The sequence below is a fragment of the Echeneis naucrates genome, chromosome 24 (genome assembly GCF_900963305.1).
Source record: "Echeneis naucrates chromosome 24, fEcheNa1.1, whole genome shotgun sequence".
In the NCBI taxonomy this organism is placed as follows: domain Eukaryota; kingdom Metazoa; phylum Chordata; class Actinopteri; order Carangiformes; family Echeneidae; genus Echeneis; species Echeneis naucrates.
The window spans coordinates 10,865,611-10,882,929 of NC_042534.1; the positions used below are offsets into that span (position 1 = coordinate 10,865,611).

At 40.0% G+C, this 17,319-nt stretch overlaps 1 protein-coding gene across 2 annotated transcripts in view; it reads left to right on the forward strand.

Annotated features, from left to right (window-relative positions):
- epb41l2 (erythrocyte membrane protein band 4.1 like 2) overlaps positions 1-16,260 on the forward strand; it is a 42,330-nt gene extending 26,070 nt beyond the window's left edge. Inside the window, exons 14-24 of one of the 2 annotated variants that reach the window (XM_029495756.1) lie at positions 35-120; positions 3,817-3,867; positions 4,058-4,090; positions 6,826-6,993; positions 8,860-8,928; positions 9,326-9,979; positions 11,248-11,376; positions 11,744-11,842; positions 12,309-12,389; positions 13,489-13,603; positions 13,927-16,260. In XM_029495756.1, coding sequence (XP_029351616.1) covers positions 35-120; positions 3,817-3,867; positions 4,058-4,090; positions 6,826-6,993; positions 8,860-8,928; positions 9,326-9,979; positions 11,248-11,376; positions 11,744-11,842; positions 12,309-12,389; positions 13,489-13,593 — 1,475 coding nt within the window. In that variant the 3' untranslated portion in view covers positions 13,594-13,603; positions 13,927-16,260. The remainder of the gene's footprint in view (positions 1-34; positions 121-3,816; positions 3,868-4,057; positions 4,091-6,825; positions 6,994-8,859; positions 8,929-9,325; positions 9,980-11,247; positions 11,377-11,743; positions 11,843-12,308; positions 12,390-13,488; positions 13,604-13,926) is intronic. The other variant, XM_029495757.1, reaches the window with a different exon arrangement.
- Positions 16,261-17,319: the final 1,059 nt, after the last annotated feature.

The window sequence follows — 17,319 nt, forward strand, 5'->3', positions numbered from 1 at the left end:
TTTGAATTTGTTTGTGTTTTTCTCACTCCTTTAGCCCCAGTGATCAGCATAACTGAGGCTGGCAGGGATGCAGCTGAGAACGGACGTGAGCCCCGCCTGGAGCTCCACTCTGACTCTAAGGTTTGTGTATGAGATTATACATAATGTGTGGATAACATGTGTTTTCAGGAAAAACATGAAAAAATAGGAATGACGTCCTCCAAGTGTGGAACTAGGGCCACTGCTTTTTGATAAATCTTGATGGTTTTGCTAAACATTGGGAGGCATTTATATCTGAGGAGAACTAGAGCAGGATTGTGCTTGTATCTTCTTGGGAACACTAACATGTTAATACAGTTACTTTGTTTCTCCACCAAGACAATGTTTCATCAAAGTGACACTGCATACAGTCTGCACAGGATGAAATAAGAGGCTAAGTGGGGTCTTTTTTGTGTTGAAAAAGAATCACAGACTTCGTTAATTTCTGTTTTGGCATGATTCTGTAGACACTTTTTTCCCACCAGGTGAATCACTACAAGGAATAAGGGGCAGGGAGCCTTGGCCTTTTGTCTCCTAAAAATGTGGATATCTATATGTGAACACAGGGGACGTGGTGGGGACGTGGGGGGGGGCAGCTAGACTACAGCTAGACGAACAGAGGAAAGTCAATGAGTACTTTTGGTATGCGCTGTGTGCACAAGCAAGGAGGAAGTCGGCCCTAAACCAAGCCTGCCTTCGTCTGCTTCAGAAGTATATTTTGATTATGACTGAATGTTATGCATGCCTCCTGCTCACACCTGACTTCCCCCCTCCTCGTGCTTACCCTCGCTCACATCCCGGCACTTAACCCTTGTTTAGTGGTGACACCCTGTTTACACTGTTTCTGCACACAGCTGTAATGTGCTCTATGCTCTAGCCTGTTGTGTTCACGTTTAACCTATTGTGTGCTGTTCACTGACTAATGTTACGTCTCTTTCCCTCTCTCTTTTTCCTTCACACATCTTTTTGTTTCCTCACTCTCCTTTTGCATGTTCTCATTTCTACCATATTTTTGTTGATAACAATTTTTTGATGCACGCTGTGTTGATTGTTGTTTTCATTTTTAACTTACTTTATGTTTCTTTGCTGCTGCTTGTTCCTGCAATTTGTCTATATGTGCACTGACCCCCCACCCCCAAATTTTAATTTCCCTCCTCACTTTTTGTTTTTTTCTTCTGTCTGTTTGTGTCCTACTTCTTCCTCTTCTTTTTCTACTGCTTCCTGTGTGTGCTGTACTCTCCTTAAATCCACCATCAGTCAATCTTCATGTTTCCACTCTCATTCTCTTCATTATCCTCACTCTCCTCCATCCCACCCTCTCTCGACTCTATATCTGAGCTCGACCACAGCCTTTCAGACATCTCTGAAGATGACGACAGTGTTGACAACACAGCTGCCTCAGACACACCCAGGGCTCCTCCTCCTTATACATCCATCACTTCCGACCTGCAGTTGGCTGATTTTGAACACCTTCCACAAAACCTTCAAGCCTGTAACCCAATCTCTAGATCCCAAACTTACACCTCACTTGTTACTGGGGTTGAGGATAGCTACCAGACTGAGCCAAGAGCAACTGGGCCACCAAAGTGGCAGAGCTGGTTAATTCTGAGAGGAGTAATCAAATATATTTCCTTCATCCTGTGTTTTCTCTCCGTATTGAAGAAGCATCTCAACGTGCATAAGCCTACAGAGCTTTGCTCAGGATTGATACAGAAGCTGAGCTTTTTGACCTTCGCTGTGTCCAAGTCAGCAAAGAGTCTAAAGAGATTAACTGTTAATGCACCGTTGTCTGTGATTTCCAACGTGACCACATCCAAATTAAGTCAAATTCTTAACAGTTTGACAGAGAAGTGGAATCATTTTGTGGGATTTTTTACCTGTTATCTCCCAACTAAGTTCTTTAGTCCACTTCCAGCATGTCCATCACAACCAGCAGAACTCTATTTGCCCTTTGTGTCTCCTCTCACCTGTCCTCCAACTGCCACTTCTTTTTCCTCCCTCTCCTCTCTGCCCTTTTTCTCCTACCTTATTTCACTCCTCCCTCTCTCCTCCATCTTTCACTCTAACTTAGCTGCTTCTGTACATCGCTACCTTCTAAATCCTTCCCCTCTTTTTCTCCCTTTCCTTTTAGTTGTCTTCTTGTTGGCTGTGATGCTGACAGCGAGCCAGTCTTTGGTCTTGGCCCTGATTTTAGCCACTCCCCTCGGCCTGACCCTCTGTTACCTAGAGAATGTTGTCACCAGTGAACGAAAGGCTGTTTTGCCATTGTTTGTCACTGAAAGGCCGCACAATCAGCCAGAGGATAATTTAAGTTCTAATTTCAACAAGCAAGCTTCCCCTGACACACTGACTACCACACCTCCTCACATTAGGCTCCATGTTCACGCAAGTGCTACCAGGACACAAGAGATGTGCGATCCAGCTGCATAAACACATGACCATATTTCCCACCCCACCAACCCACTTTCACTACTCTTTGACCTCCTCTGTCTTTAAATGGGAAAACTCTGTGTATTTCACACCTCCTTTACCTGATATTTTCTTTTTTTCTTACCCTCCTTGAACCCTGCCAACCCCACTATTGTTCGTAGTAAAGAACAAAGAGTAGAATAAGGAAGATTAATCAGCGTATATAAATACAATTTGGACGATCAGTGTTAAAATAGAGAAACTATTATTTTCTTGTTAATATAGCTATATAAGAAAAGCATTTAAAGATTAGAGATTGTAAGGAAAGGAGAGTTTAAATTTACAAAGGCAAAATACAACAACATGAGGTTGGGTACAGCAACAATTGGAGAATTCTTTCAAACACTGTCAGACCATTTTTAGTTGAGCTCAATAAGCCATCTGTCTGTTCAGCTCTAACCCAATTTAGGTCACACTCAACACAAATTGCAACATAATAGTATTAACAGGTAATATCCAAGATAAATAAATACTTGAGCAATTGACTAATATTTTGACCAAATGATGAGTTGCTGCATTTTGCCTTTGTGGAGGAGTGATCGGTTATAGATTAGATGTTAGAACTCTGTACACAGGTAGAAACCGTCACCCTCTCAACCCTATAGCACTTAAAGTGTGTTGGATTTGTATATTATTGCCAGTGAATATTAACAGTAAACCGTGTAATGCTTAACCTGATCCCTGACATTCAGGTCTCTCCCGTTAACCTGAACTGGTTGTATGCTTTGTTTTAAGTAAATGTATGATGGTGTCTACAATGGTGGCCAGTTGTGATTTTCTTGGCTGAATTAAGTATATAATCAAAAGACACAACAGTAAACACAGTGACATGGTCAGTTTGATGCCACAGGAATTTATGAGAAGTGGAAGCTGGTCACAATATAGCACTTAGTATCCAAAAAAATAGCTTTATAACTTCCTTACTAAAAAGTAGCTGTGGTGTTCTTAAAACCTGGCACAGGAATTATAAGCAAATGCTTTTATTTGTTTTAGATGTGGTGGTCAGACTTGGCTTAAGTATATTCTAAATGTGCATCATTGGATAAGAACACACATTGACAGACTTTGATGTTCATTTATATAATTTAGAAGAGCAGTTAGAATCCGCTGTGCCTCCTGTCGCCCTTTATTGACGAACGAGCATACCTGTCGTGTAACGGGTTTGTGGGATGGGTGCAAAGGTCACAGGATCAGCACTCCTCCTTAGCACAGAGTTTGCTGGGAAAGAAAATAAGCTTTTGCCATCATCCATTTCACTTTTTTCTTTCTTCGTGCCCTCACCCTGCTCATTTTGTCATGACTAACATCGCCATGACTTCAATTCTGAAGGTTAAGGAGGCGGACTTAAGCCCTGGTGATGCTGAAGCCACACCTACCCAGGTCTGTAAGGCCTGTCTTTCCCCAGCATGCTTTGCAAATTCTCAGAACAATAATGAGTGAGTGATAAGACACTTTGCTAAGAAGTAGTGGAGAGATGATTGTGAATAATGAATGTGCCTGGCTTTATGGTGTAGTGGAGCAGTAAACCTAATCTGTCTTTACTCTCTCCCTGACTCTACCCCACCACCAGTCACTTGGAGCCAGTGAGGTTTCTCTCTCTCAGGTTTACATATTGCCATTGGTTTTTTGATTGTATATTTGGTCTGTCAATTATTTGCTCTGTGTTGTGTTGGTTTCCTGGTGTGGTTCACTCTTTTGGGGTGAAGTTGCCCTAATGAGAGGAAATGCCAGTTCTCAACTACTCAGGACCCAGTTTGGGATGTCTGTCCATAAAACAACTTTTGGAAATATTCAAATTGAGACTTTAGGCTGTGTAGTTTTTCCTACATTTATTTCCCTCATATTTCCCATGAAGATTGCAGATTGGGGTCCGAGTGTAAAAACTGATCCTGAATGGGCACTTTCACCTAAAATCTTCACTTTTGGTTGCTCTGCTGTGGCTTATGGTTTCAGTTTTTGTTTGCTTTCTGGTTCAGATCTATGGGTCATTATTTTCTCACTCAAAGCACATTGCGTTTTGTTGGTTTATGTAAATGTTTGTTGGTTTTGTGATGTTATGAATGCTTTGAATTGTGCCAACATGAGTATGAGTGCAAGCACCATTTTATCTAGAGTAACACCAGAAGACTAAAATGTTTTCATTTGCACTTGTACCCATAATTCACCCTCCATCACAGTTTGAGGAAACTTTGCTGTATCACTCCATCTCTGCCTTTGACTTTTTTTGGACCCCATTTATTTATTTGGTCATAGTTTTTAATTAATTCAGTTGTTGTTTTGCTTTTTTTCAGTTGACACACATTTTTTTTGTGTTTTTGTTTACTTTATTTCAGTTTTTTAAGTAATTTCCTGCATTTCATTTTTTGCTGTGTGTCTGCCTTCCAGAGTCCATTGAGAGTGCATGGGGACAATATATATGTGAGGCACAGTAATTTAATGTTGGAGGTTGGTACTGGCGTCGGCTGATGGCTGAAAATAAGAACTACATGTTTTCTGTGTACTCTGACGCCATCAGAACTACAACTTCCTCTGTACTGTACAAGACTGCTGCCCTCTCGCACTCTCAGGCTCTGTGTCCGTTCGTGCATGCGTGTGTTTATGTTTGTGGATGTCAGTATTATCAAATCAAAGCTCAATTCCAGCTGTGTTTAAATTTTTTTGTATCGTTGAAAAGTTCTTAAAGTTCTCTTGTGGTCTTAATTCACATAGCAGCCACTTTAAATTGCTGGATTTGAAATGTGGAAATTTCAGCATCTTTCAGCTAGTTGTTTTGGCTATGTGGGCCTCAGATTCAGTGTCACTGTCCTTGCGCAGAATGTCTAGATAACCTACTGTACGTAAACCTGCACAGCACCAAATGGCAAAGTGGTGTGTAAATTAGCCTGATGGAACCAAAGCCAGACATTTCCACAGGAGGCCTGTGTAAATTTATAGCAACATCCCAAGCCATTTAATTTTTAGCTTGTTGGGTGAAATCACGCAGCCTTAACTAACAGTTTAAATTGATCTGATTTAAGGAACGTTAGCTGCAGGTTATACATCTAACTAATGTTCCCTGAAGCGGACATGAGATTCAGACAGACTTAAGTATTTTACTGAAACTAAGATGTTTTCAGCATTGAATCTATGAAAAGCAAAAGGTCTGTTTGAAGACTGTCTTGGTACACAGCAATACAGGCAACACTTTCTCTTTCAAGAAATTTCTCAGTCTTGGTATTCGCAATGGCTGCTTTGTGAATAGGGTCAGCAGTGAACATGGCTTTGATGCATGCTCTGTGCACGTTGAATGCTGTTTTGTGACTGTTTTCATCTTATTGTATTTCCAATCCTTGACTGGTTTAAGAGTTTGATCATTGTCAGGCCACTATATCTAACCTGACTAATCCTACCTGTAAGAGGAGCTCTCTTCCTGTTTTCTGATGATTGGCTGCGATTGATGATTGTTGTGTGGTTTGATAACATTCTAAAACAACAACAACACATCCCTTTGTTAAACATGGGACTGATAGAGGTGCTTTGTAAGCTAGTTTCTGTACCAGTGCAGAAGTCTACATGGCATGTAGCTGTCTGAACTGAGTTATTTGAAGAAAAATAGTAGATAAAGAAAATTCTTATCAAACTGTGGTTTTTCAGTTTCTGAGAAAAAAAATAATTTTTATCATGTGGCTGTCTCCTCTAGATGTAGGTATATGTAGTGAAGTGTAAGGAGTTCAGGGGAGCGTAGTAACAAAGTAAGACAGAAACGCTCAGAAAAAAGTGTCCGTGAAAAAAAAGTCCAAAAGAAAGTTGGCAAAACTGACAAAGGCAGAGAGAGGGAGCAACTCATGGTTTCAGTGAACACTACTATCAGTTCCATGTTTTACAGTCTGCCTGCTGCAGGAAAAACTCCTCAACAAGATGGAAGAGCTCTGTTTCACTGCAGCCTTCCTACATAAACGTGCATGCTTGAACAAAATACAGGTGAAAAGACTGATTTAACAAATCACTCCAAAGCCCTTAATAGGCTACAGTGAAGCATGCTGTCCATCTTGTTTCCCTTCTGATTGACAGCTTAATGTTCCTATATCCTCTTAAACCAAATTTTCCCCATCCTCCCATCCCCCTCTCCTCCCCTTCCTGCCTCCCTCTTTTCTGGTTCCCATCACCTTTCTCTGCTCCTTTTTTGGTCATCACTCTCTTTTCTCTTCCACTCTTTTTCCTTGACCTGCCACCTCCTCTCTTTACCCTGTTCTTTTCCCTGCCATCCATCCTCTTTCATTCAACCATACTTATCTCATTTACACTCTACCCCTCCTCCCTTACCCCACCTTTCCCCTTATTCCTCTACTCCCCCATTAGGACCATGATAAGACCCAAGATGAGGTTCTGAAACACCAAGCTAGCATTAGCCAGCTAAAACGCTCCTTTATGGAAGCGCCACCTCCCTCTCCTCCTCAGCCCAACCAATGGGAGAAACGTCTCACCTCCTCTCCTGCTACAACGATACGTATTCAACAGCAACAAGTGGTACGTCTGTAAGGATGTTTCTGTCATAGCAACTGAATTTCACAGCATTCCTCCTGTTAAGGTGAAATGTCAGTATGCGGTGGATTTATTTTTTTCGTTACACAGTCTCCTTATTTTCTTTGTTATCCTTTCTTGCATTTTTGGTTATTTTCTAGATCTTTTTGCCAGCTATGTAAGATTTCTTTCTTTTTCTTTTCATGACCTGTCATTCGTAACTCCACTGTCACTTAATGGACTTTACTGTCTTTTTCTTCTTCTTTAGGAATTCTTCATGCAAAACTGTCTTCACCTGCCACTGTCATTAACTGTTACTCCATTTTCAGCTGGGCTCATGTCACATTTTAGGTTTTGCAGAATGGGTTTATTTTGTCTTTGTACCTCAATGACATTTCTGATATTTCTCACTTTGCTTTCCTCAATAAATCGATTTCATTCTCTTCTCCTCAACATGAACACTATAAGATGCACAAATCCAAAACATTTCTGCTCTTTATTTTATTTTTTGTTTTACATCCATATTTGTGCTTTAACTTTGTGTTTTTGTGTTACTGTTGTGTTTATCTGCACAGTGTGATTTCTTCCCTCTCTTCTTTTCTATGTGCTTCCCTCTACATGTGTTTGTGTGTTTGCTGTAGAGCCTTGAAGAGGAAATAGCTTCTGCTCTTCTCAGTAGACACTCTTCCGCTGGCTTTGAGTCAGCTGCTGATGCTGCCTGCAGTATTCCTGAACTGACACTAGATGCTGTTATAACCACATGTTCATCCACTACCTCTATTACTACACCGCAAGGGCTTCTTATTTCCCCAACTACTGCTCCACTCTCTGCCACCGAGGTGCCACTGTTACTCCTGACCATTTAGGAATCAGTTTACTTTCATTACAGTTGCTCCACTTTTTGATAAACCAGTCTTAAAGCCATGATTTAGCTGACTGGATATGGGAATCTGAGAGTTTTTATTTGCTCCACAAGTCAACTGATCAACTTGAAAGTAAACTGACAAACTGCAATGCTTCACTTAACTGAGGATGCTCATCTGGTGTTGTTGGATGTCCATAATGCCTGCTGTGTATGCAGGATGGATGGTGACAATTCATATTCCATTCATCCATTTTAAATCAACTGATGCAAAATCAGCACGATAAACGCAGGAAAAAGCAACTTCCAGCTGTGAATGTTTCACCTGTTTTTTTTGGTCTTGGTAAATATGTATGTGGACCAAAAACAAATGTAACAATGTGCTCTTTTGTTTTATCTCTGCATCACCAGCATCTTTAGGGAAAATTGAAAAAAAGCAGCAAGCGCTGAAGCAGCAGTTTTCACCATTACAGACCTCCATGTCTTTACTTTGTATTGCTTTACTTAAGCTTTTAAATGTGTCCCTATAATATATTTTTAAGTTCAGGCCTTTATTTTGGTCTTGCATGTTTTGTTTTGTTTTTTTTTGTTTGTTTGTTTGTTTGTTTTGTTTTTTTATGGGGATCATCTCATAGAAACTGCGGACTTCAATGCAATGTTTCTTTTGCCCTTCTGAAGTGAAGATGAGCTTCTTTGTTTGTTTATGGAGTGAAGTTGCATCTCCTCACTTTCTGTTTTACTCACTGCTCTTCATCCCCTTTCCTATTTATTGCCTGCTGCAATGAACTTGATAAGTTGATTGTGCATGAAAGACAGTTTACCATATACAGAGAAGGAGGGTAAATAACTAAGCCAGCCCCTTCTCCATCCTCTGATAACAAGCATCACCATGTCACTAATTGTTAACTATAATGATATCATTGCTGATGTGTGTGTGTGTGATTGATAACAAAGATAATGATGCTAGTAACAATAATAATAATTGTCCTGGTAACCTCTGTGTCATGCAGGTGAGTGTGCCCCAAACGGAAGCAGCTGCAGCTGATAGTACGATCTCTGATACCAAAGAACCTGCAAAGGTGGACCTAACTCTCTTCTATTAATCCATCCAGCCTTCCATTCTAGATGCTTTCCATCATTTTCTTCAGGCCTTCATTCATCTCCCACTTGCAGCTTGAAATTTAATGTTCTTACAACAGCCATCCATCCTCTGGCACTTACTTATTCTCACTTTTTCATGTCTTTTTGTTCACAGTCAGACATCTTCATCTTTTAATTCTGATTTTGCTTTGGTGTTAATTTATCTTATTTTAATCAACTTTTTGATTTATTTTTGATTTATCTTCAATGATCATGTTGTTTTTGTTTTTGTCTCCATGCGTTTGTTGTGTATGTGTGTGCGCTTCATTGTGCACGTGGGTGTGTGCACCATGTGTACATGTATGTATGTGTGTGTGTGTATGTACGTGTGTATAGACAACTGAAGTTGAAATTGAAGAAACCGTTGTCGTCCAGGAGGTTTCCAAAGCAATCAAACCTGGCCTTGTCACAGTTACAACCAGCTCTCCTACAGAGCAGGAAATAAGGCAACCAGAAGTGAAGGTTGAAGAGGAAGTAGTGATAGCAGAGGAAGCAAAAGCAGCAAAGCAGGAGAGCATTTCATCTGAGAGTGAGAGCGAGGAGGAAGCAGAGTACCACCCAAATGTCCCTGTAGCCATCTCACATGCACTAATCCCAGAGGAAAAGGAAGAGGATGAAGAACAAGAGAAGAAAGGGGGGGATAAGACAGTGGAGCAGAACATGTCAGCTCCAGACGCAGCTTCCCCTCCAGCTGTTATCACTCAGCCTGTAGAAGAAGTGATTCAAGAGTTTGAAGAGTCCAGGGAAGAGGACACAGAGATAGAGACAAAGAAGAGTGCAGACAAGGAAAAAGAAGGTGAGATGGAGACAGAGGAGAGCACAGACGATCCAATGGTGACACCCGATGAAGCTCCTAACGGTCTCCTGCTGCCTGAGGAGGCTGCACAAGGGTTGCCTCCACCTACACAGGAAGAGGAGCAGCCCAAAATGAATGGAGACGCCTCTCTTGCTGAAGCAGAACCCCGGCCACAGGTTATTTGTTGCTCTGAGGTAAAGTCTTCACCGGCCAGACCGCGGAGCTTCCCTGGGCTTTGATCCCTCCTGCCAACTGTAGATACACCCACTTTTTTTCCCCTCCTGCTTACCACAGTGCCGGTTTCCTCCCTGCTTATGTGAATATTTAAGCCCCATGTACATCCTCACAGTCATCTTGGTCCTGTGAACAGTCTTTTTAGCCTAAAATGAAACCCTTTCAGAAATAATGACATTCCAGCAAAAACAATCAGAAGAGTCACTGTTGTTTTGGTGTCAAATTGCCACACATCACATACAGATAATTTTTTGTTTGTGTTGATATTCATACATTTTAATGTCTTCATACCATTATCAACATGACTACTTCTCTCACACTGCGCATTGTGTAGTGTGTTGCTGTTACTGGCTCCTACTCTGCATTGTATTTTAGTGTTGTGAAGTAAATGGGGCCTAAGTGGGAAATGCATGTTGCTTTTAGACGTTTATTTTTGTTCTGCATGGTGTATTCCACCTTTGGTGTGTGTGCCTGTGTATCCTCCGTGTGTTTTGGCAGTGATGCTTCTCTCTCTTGCTCTCTGTTGGTGTTGACTTGGCTTGTTGTGGTCACTATGCTAACAGTATTGTGGAAATCATCATTGCCAACCTCTTTGGAAATGCCGCCTGCTCATCTGAATGCCATTTTTGCATGTTTTACACTTTAATTGCGGTTTTGTTTGCCAGTCTTCTTCGTATCGTTTGTTTTATTGGCTCATGTTTAATGCATGTTTGTGCTGTGCTGTAGGGGAGCTGCATGTTGACACCAAAGATGTTTCAGTAGTTGTGCTGCTGTAGTTGTTGCTCTTACATGGCGTTAAGTAGATGCTGTCACATTGGTGTTGTTGACTTGTGTGAGTGTGGGAGCTGTTGACTTTTTGTTTTTAGTTTTTTGCGTTCATTCACATATTTTGCGTTTATACTCCAACAGCTGCATTACTGGTATGTGCACCACTGTATGTGGCACAACTGAGTCACTTCCCTTTCAACCCAACAAAATTTTATGTTGAAAAGTACAGTTAACTTTCACACATTTGCTGGTTTCTGGTTCTGGTTTATATGTGTGTGTGTGTGTGTGTGTGCGCGTGTGTACATATATATATCTATATAGATATATATGTGTGGAAGACGTGCATGGATGTAAATGTGTTTTTTTTCGGGGGTAGGGTTTTTTTTTTCCTTAACTGTCTCAAGTTTAATATATTAACCCTCTGTCCTCCTCCCTTACATCTCTCTCTCTCCCTCCCCAGCCACCTGTTGTAAAGACAGAAATGGTGACTATATCAGACACATTTGCAGCCCAGAAAACTGAGATAGCTACAAAAGAAGTGCCCATCGTACATACGGAAACCAAGACCATCACTTACGAAGCTGCACAGGTGCACACTTGAGAAACACAGGGAGCTCTATGTGTTAGTCCTGAGACTCATTGTGTATGTGTGTGTGTGTGTGTGTGTGTGTGAATCACTTAGTTTTAAAATAGATTTTGAATCTCATCAGTGGTAATGTATTGTTTTCCAAAGTGTTTCCTTTTATAGCACAAGTGCATGGCGCCCTCATTCATTTCTTCTCCCACAGGGAAAGTTTTTATTTATTCATTTTGAAAATTTAAGGTTTTGGGTTTGTTTTTTTTTTTCTTTTGTTGTTGTTTTTTTAATATAATTTATTTGAACTCTGAAAGATGTATTGGGGATTTAATGCTACTAATCAAGAGCTAATTATCTCTTCTTGTCTCCCTGTTATCAGTTGGATGGTAATGGTGATGGCGAGCCTGGAGTGTTGATGACTGCACAGACCATCACCTCTGAATCTCTGTGTACTACTACAACCACACACATCACCAAGGTACAGGCAGACACACACACCTGCAAACACACGATGGGCATTTCATTATGATCGCCAATTTTAATTTGCTATATGCACATGGGTGTGTGCATGCGTGTTTTGCAAACATAAACACATTTAGTCACTTTAAAATCTTGGTTGCACCACTATCTTGTCATGGTTCAAATGGTTCATGGTTGTCATGGTTACATTTATATTTATCCCCATGGCAAGTGTGCATCCACTGTCATGGTACCTTCAGGCAGTGTTTCCCTTTTGTGAGTGTCCATATTGACGTTATTTAAGCAGAGGAACATTATCTGTTATCTGATGTCTGATAATTCTTTCATCTGGCCTGTTTTCTTGGACTGTCCTGACATGTTAGCCACTCGGCTGTATCCCACCAGCACCCAGGTGTGCCTTGATTATTCATGGTTAGCCCATAGTGACATCCATCAATGCTTTGTTGCTGTGAATTTTGTTCCAGACGCTGAAGGGTGGCCTATCAGAGACAAGGATTGAGAAGCGCATTGTCATTACTGGTGACTGCGACATCGACCATGACCAGGTCAGTTTTCAGTCGCACAGCTGACCTCTCTCCTTCACCTGGCGTTTCAGCAGCTTGTTTGATAGCTCTCTTCATTCTCTTCACGTGTGGTCTGGAAAGCTCTGTTTTGCAGCATTTGTGCGATTTTTCTTTTAAAATGAGAAACACTAAAAGGCAAAAGATGAGGCTGGCTGCTGATAACTGCTGACAGCTGACTGTTAAGCCCCACATTAGTTTAGAGTATTTTATTTTGCTTTGTTTTTTCTGATTGCTTACATTCAAGGGAACAAATAGACATCTGGTGACATGTTTGCCTTGTTGCTTGGAGTTTTAATGGACATTTGTTTCATTAATCACTGATCAGAAATGCACACAAGTCATAAGTCCTCTCATTGGCTGATCTGCTGCATCCATCTCTTCACTCATCCATACAGCTAGAAAATGGCTTTTAAACCTTTTCTACCATTCCTTGTCTGATTATCTTGCTCGTCTTGGTTAGTTTAAATTTTCCTTTTCCTTTGAGGAAATCAAATATTTCTGTTTTCGTACCTCAGATGTGTCTATATAGCTACACCAATTTTATCACATCTGATTTATTGAGGTCCAGATGTGTTTGGACAGTGACTCTTTTTTTGTGTTTGCCCTGTTCATCAGCATAAAGCATTTCACTCTTAGCATGAAGTTAAAGTGTAGACTTCTAGCCTTAATTGGTTAAATTCGACTTGTCAATCATAGCCTGTATAAAATACATTTTAAGACATTTCAAATATTTGAAAGTGATGGGCAGTTAATTTTTATTTCACAAATGCCACATAATGATATGGGCTCTACATGATCCCATGTCCACCGTTATATTTAAGTTGCCTGTCTAATATTTAGTTTTCTCCACCTGGTCTCACAACTCCATTTGAAGTAATTTTACTTCCAACTATTCACATCCCAAACCCTAAGAAGTAAAATGGCACAAATCACAGCAACCGAAAATCCAGCATTCGTATTGTTTTTCTTTTTGCTTCTTATTTAATTTTTCATTTCACTCCACTACCCCCCCACCCTCCACCAACTCCACTGCCTGTTGTGCCTGGTGCTGCCACTGTGGGGTTGTCCCTTGGTACTGCAGGCACTAGCCCAGGCCATTAAGGAGGCCAAAGAGCAACATCCTGACATGTCTGTAACCAGAGTGGTGGTTCATAAAGAAACTGAACTGGCTGAGGAGGAGGATTGACTGAACTCAGGTAATAATAATAATAGTAACTGATTATTATTATTATTATTAATGGTGAAAGTATTATTGTAAGGTATTTTACTATGTGCATGTGGGGGTTATTTGCATAAGACAAAAAACTTGATAAAGTTGTGAAATGGTAGGGTGAAATAAAAACTCCCACACATGAGGCTGCTGAAACCATCAGCCATGATTACACAGGCAAAGAAAGAGAGGAGGGAAGATAAAATTAAGAGCTTGACTGATGGAGGCCTGTGTGTGGGGAGTACAGTACTGTTGAGCACCAATCGTCATAACTCTCCGGCTCATTGCCTTCAACTCTATTTTCCCCAGAGCTGAAGGGCGCATCGTGACCTTTTCTCTCTTGACGTTGACTGAACTTCATCATCCTACAACATCCAACCATGACTGACTGAAGAGAAGGAGAAAACGAGGAGCTAAAGAGTAGGAGGTGGAGGCTTAGATAGATGGAGAGAAGTTGCCAATCTTTTTTCAGTCAGTCTCTGCTCATGTCAGTGGTGCATCTAAACCCCTCACTCCAAAAATGATAAAAAAAAAAATAATAATAATATCCTCTCTCTTCCCAAGGGAACACGAAAGAACCACTTTGTTAGCTTAACATTTGTAGTGTGATTTTATTTTTAAATAGTACTTCTTTTTTTGTTCATTAAATATGTGTTTTACAAAAAGAGAGAGGATAGTATGTCCGTCACATATTGCAAATAAATTTAGGATGCATTGATAACCACATCTGCTGAGTTACAAGGTAAATATAACTTTGTCTGTCTATTTATCTTGTTTTTTCATCAGTACCAGCGAAACTTCAACACTCCAAATGAATTTCACAATGATGCTTTGGACTTGGAATCTGTATAAGCAGAAAAGTGGTGTCAGTGCATTCCTAGAAAAAAAGAAAAAAGTTAAATTACAGCTCCCTCTCATATTTCATTAAGTCGAGAGAACTACAATAAAAGTCAGTCATTTCAAAATCTTCTCAGTCTCAAATAGGCCTGCAGGAAATCCAGAGGCACAACTTCGTTTTGTGTTTGTTTATTTGTTTTTTCCTCTCTAACTTTTTGAAAGTGTAACAAAATCCAACAGTTTTGATAAAACATATTTGTGGAGACAGATAATGGCAGAAAACCAGTGTCATACAATTTTATTTTGTAACTAATAATTACAAAGAATAGGGAGTTGTAACTTAAAACAATGCAGTACAAACCAATTACCTAGCTGGTTTTTTTTTTCCTGTAAGTATAGTTATTGTTCATCCACATTCCTTGTGTGTTGACAGCTGAGTTAGTTCATTTTCAGTTCAATTCACTTTTTGTTCAAGTCAGAGGGACGATATTCTAACATTTAGAGGAGGTAGAAGTGGAAGAAGTCTTAACAAGATCAGTGGGTTTTACCTAATTTTTTTTTTCCTGAAAGGAAATGAGACAGAACTGAAAATTAACTGGCCCTAAAGCTGGTGTATACAAATTTCTATACATTAAACTAATTGAAGGTTAAACAGACAGTAATCCAGCTTTTGTTTAGCTAAACGCTCAGCCTCGGTCCAGCTATTGTATGACACTAACCACTCCCCTCTGGGCTGCAGGGGAGCAAGGGAGCAGTAAACTGACTTTTGATTGGGAGAGAGGAGCAGCAAACAGAAGGGTATTTGGGAGATGGAGAGAGCTGACTGTGCTCACCATCATCTCCTGGGGAATGATGGGATTGGGATTTGAATATTGGTGCTTGTTGACTTTTTGTCCCCCACTCAGTTATTTAGCATCTAGAAGTGAGTTAAAGCTGTTTTAATATTCTTAAGATGATGCTTCACAAACTATCTGCATTTTAAATAAATGCAAAATGACCTTTTGCTTATGATTGGTTACAGACATTAAATTGAGGACATATTGTAAATGGACCAGCTTGACCGGTTCAGTCTTAAATTCTTGAATTTTTCCTAGCACGCTAACTCTATCTCAGTTTGTTGAATGTCAGTTTGGCATTTCATTTCACTCCCAACTTCTTTTGATACCAACAAAACCTGGCAGACATAGTTAAAGGTGGAATTCAATGAGGCATGTCTTCAAACATTTTTATCTTGAATGAGTTTAGATTAGAAGGGCACTGTTGATTGGTTTGGAAGTGTGTAGATAACAGATGATCTCATGCGGTATGGCTAGATAAAACTATCTTTGGTGCAGTGCTGGCTGTGTTCTAACTGTTCCACGACAACCAAATATTGTCTTGCGTTAATGCAACGTTATCTATTTCAATATCAAAGTTACATTCAGTATCTCTAAATTAGAACTGCAGACAGACATGGAAACGGTTAAAACATGACTGAAATGCAGCTTGAAGGGAAGTGGATCAGGGGGCTTGAAGTGCTCTTGTACCCCCTTTGTGGATGTTTGTTGATGTTCATTTTCAGTCCAAATGTTCAGCAGCGTCCAGCAAAAATAGGACTTCCAATGTTGGTGACATAAAATGAGTTATATCGCATACATTTTGTTGACAAAGATTTTCAGTGAGCAGCGAAAAACAAAACCACGTTCTGTAAAATCTGATTGATTGTAAACAAAGAAGTGCCACAGATTTATTTAAAAAAAAAAAACAAAAAAAAAAAATTCCACCTGGTCTTTCGGACTGGACATAGTGGAATCTTACAAAATAATTCATGTGTTTTTAATGAAAAAACATCTCACTGGACTAAGGTGTGTCAAGATCATGGAGTGATTGTGATGACCGCCTCGGATTTTTATGAGAAACATTGGTCTGACCTCTACTATGCAGTTAAATGACATTCCAGATGAGGGTAAAGCTTTAACCTCTAACCCTCTTACAAAAACACAGCAGCAGATAAAGATGAAAAGACCAACCATCTAACACTGGGCAGCTTTGGGAGTTTTCGCTGTTCAAAAAACAAACAAACAAACAAACAAAAAAAAAAAGTAGCTTTTCTCATAATCTGTTGTCTTTCTTTTTTCTGTGAAATTGATCTAGTTGACAGGTGGGATTTGTTGTGCCCCCTCTTGGATATTTATAACATTGTCACAGTGTTTGAAGGAACACCATTACAAATACAAAATTTTCTGCATCCATTTCCTTTTTGTACTTTTGGCCACAGCTTTGTCCTCTATTTCAGGGGTCTTGGCTCTCTTCTATCCAGTCACAGGAGCTTTGAGGCGGTGAGGTCGGAGTTTTCAAATTGTTTGTAGCTCTCTCTGATACATTTCATGTGAGATTATCCATCCCTCCAAAAAATACAATGACAGATAAATTACAGTAAGTTTTATTTAAATAAACGAGGCAGCATAGGCAAAGATGGACTTACCAGAACAACTCCATAATGTCACTGGAGGATAAGGAACAGGTGATTCTATGCCAGCTGATAATACAACTGTCAGGGACCTCAACATTATGGAGGGCATTGTTTTATTCTTCCCACTCACACCATGTCATGACTTTCTGTGTGTGTGTGTGTGTGTGTGGGGTGGGGGGATAAAGGTTTTATAATTGATGCCACTTAGTTTCACATTTAACATTGAAATCTCAGGCTCAGTACGACAGTTGATGGTATGAAGACATTTAAACCAGCACAGTTTTGTAAGTAAAAACTGACTTTCGACAGTTATTATAATTTTAATTTTTTTTTTACATTTTTTTTTTTTTTTTTAGGAAAGAGTTTTGGAAAGCCAACCTCCTGCCTCATTGCTCTCTTAGCCAACCAGTGAT